The sequence below is a fragment of the Rhipicephalus microplus genome, chromosome X (genome assembly GCF_043290135.1).
Source record: "Rhipicephalus microplus isolate Deutch F79 chromosome X, USDA_Rmic, whole genome shotgun sequence".
NCBI lineage: Eukaryota > Metazoa > Arthropoda > Arachnida > Ixodida > Ixodidae > Rhipicephalus > Rhipicephalus microplus.
Window position 1 is genome coordinate 343,226,374 of NC_134710.1, and position 2,537 is coordinate 343,228,910.

Here is a 2,537-nt window from a genome sequence, read left to right on the forward strand (position 1 = left end):
CATCTTTGTCAGTGGAGACGATATTTGATTTGGGTGTTCCGTGTTTGTACTTCTTTTCACCTTGGGAACGTCCGAGGAGTGCCATCTTCCCTTCGCTTCTGCCTCACGTTCCGGTGGATGTGTCGTCCGGCCGGTGCAAGCGGATTGCCAGCCAACGCTAGCAGCAGCCGCACCACAACAACAGCTCGAGGCTGGCCGACTGTAGGCGAGGGTGAGGGGATATTCCCGCGTTTGGCGGCAATTCGAGAAAACACAGAAAAGAAGCGTTGCCGGCTGAGAGCAGGAAAATTCCAGCCAATGGGTCAACGCATTCGGTACTATAAAAGTGAGGCCTGACTCTGCCTGAGAGTCAAAGTTGGTCTAAGCGCTCCAATCCAAGCACTCTCCAGCCAACATGGCAAGCAAGTTGGTGAGTCATGTTCGGATGATTTTGGTTATGAATGATCACTGAAGGGGCCGTGGCTAGATAACTATAGAAAGCAAAGTAAGTTGTCAAGCATTTGTCATAATTCGCATAATCTCTAAACCTCATTTACAGAAGATATTACAAATTAGTTATGATGCCACACAAAAGTAAAATTGCTGGGCGAGAAATGTTACGCACTGTTTCTCCTTCAGTCTCCAGGTTTAGAATTACAAAAAAAATGTTTGACCCATCCTTGAGTGTCATTATTTCTACATGGAAGATTTTGAAAATTCTGAATAACTAGCTGTAGATATAAAGAAACTATGGGATATGCATTTTACCGAAATTGAAAGTGTGCTGTCCAAGATGTCATTTTATGGTCAAGTTGAGTCAGAACCAAATTAACGAAGGCTGTATGTATCATTAAAAAATCACAGCTTTTCAGTGGATGTGAAATTCGCTTACAGTAATTCTGGGGTGCCTCTTCGGGAATATATCGAATGAAAACTTTCCACCGGGCGAATTACAGATATACGACAGATAAAAGGCAAATATAGTTTCTCATCTCAAAGTGTCTCTTGCTTTGTCAGTGTGTGAGGTGTCCTTGACATTAAAATATCACTCGGATCTAAAGTTGTAGAGTAAATCACGTAGTTGTCTTTATTAGTCCATATACTGCAATATCACAGTTACGATACTTAAAGCGCGCCTGCAGCGCAGTGAAGCTCGTTGAAATTCATGGTCTGGTCTCTGTTTTTTTATCATTTATAGTTCGTTATTGTCGCCCTTGTGGCCGTGGTTACACTGGCCTACGCTGAGGAAGAGAAGAAGGAAGAGAAGAAGGATGACGTCGAAGGCCGCATTGGCTTCGGCGGTGGCTATGGCCAGCAGTCAGGCGGCAACCAATACGGCTTCAACCGCGGAAGCTCAGGCTTCAACCAGGGCAGCGGAGGCTTTGACAGCGCCAACCGCTTCAGCAACGTGCAGGGCTTCAGAAATCGCGACGGCTACCGCACCAACCAGGGCTACGACCGAAACTCCTTCAACCGCTACGGATCTGGTGGTGGAGGCTTCAACACTGGCTTCAACCGTGGTGCTGGTGGTGCTTTCAACCAGTACGGGTCTGAGGGAGGAGGCTACCTCGGCTGAGCTGAGAGAACGTACCTGATAAGTGAGTTAATGTATTCGTTTAGGCTGTAAAAAGTGTTTTATCTCTTGCACTAGCTTCCACGTACACGTGATTTCTTGTTATGGTGACTCCGTAGATTTGCAAAGGTCGGTAATAATATGATGTTAAACGCTATGTCACTGATAAATGGGATTGTGGTGTGCGAAATACTCATTGCTTTACTATTGTAATATCCAGTGCCAAGTTTTACATTGAATTGCTCTTTTCATTGCTAAGATATGGCGTGATCACGCATCCTATTGCAATTTCTCTAAAGCACCCATGTTTTGGTAAAACATGTTTTACAACCGAGCAGGTACATGAGCTCCTTTGCAGCATGTGTAGACAAGCAGTAGCCAAGCGCAAATCAAGAATGAAACGTTCTTGATTTGCGATTACATCTATTACTTTTGTAAAACAATGTGACAATGTAAAACAATTGTAAAACAATGTGTATAGCTACGTACCGTTCTTTAACCTCCATTCATCTTTTTTTTTCTAGGATACGGAAGAACTGCCAAAAAGAAAACTATCTTTCATGACTTGATCCCAGGGACCTGTTCTCATAGTCTAACGTGGAAACTACAATTCAACTGAAGTGAAATCACTGTCGCCATTAAGAGAAGATCTGCTCACTGTAAATACAGCTGAGAGAAATGAAAATAAAGCATGTTATTTATTTTCTCAGACGTTGAAAATTTTCTTCTTTCTAGCGGCTTCGCTTGTTAGTTTTCACCTCACTTGCAATTGTGGATTTCCCCATTTACTTTTGCGCACAGCGATAGAAGCTATGGTGGTTAATGTTTTAAGACATTCCCAACAGTAAGCACCCAGTGACAACTATGCTTCGATGGAGGTCACAGAAAATGGGGGATTTTTGGAGTAATCAAGATATCACTTCATGTTCACAATTCAAATGCAGGAGAGCAATGCATTGTGCCCACCATGACTTTTTACAAACTG

At 43.3% G+C, this 2,537-nt stretch overlaps 1 protein-coding gene across 1 annotated transcript; it reads left to right on the forward strand.

Moving 5' to 3' along the window:
* The first annotated feature begins 250 nt into the window (after nucleotides 1–250).
* Nucleotides 251–2,261, forward strand: LOC119161178 (uncharacterized). The gene is made up of 3 exons (XM_037413534.2): nucleotides 251–409; nucleotides 1,178–1,577; nucleotides 2,077–2,261. Exons 1-2 carry the CDS (start codon nucleotides 395–397, stop codon nucleotides 1,553–1,555), a joined length of 393 nt encoding a protein of 130 aa, XP_037269431.2. The 5' UTR covers nucleotides 251–394; the 3' UTR covers nucleotides 1,556–1,577; nucleotides 2,077–2,261.
* Nucleotides 2,262–2,537: the final 276 nt, after the last annotated feature.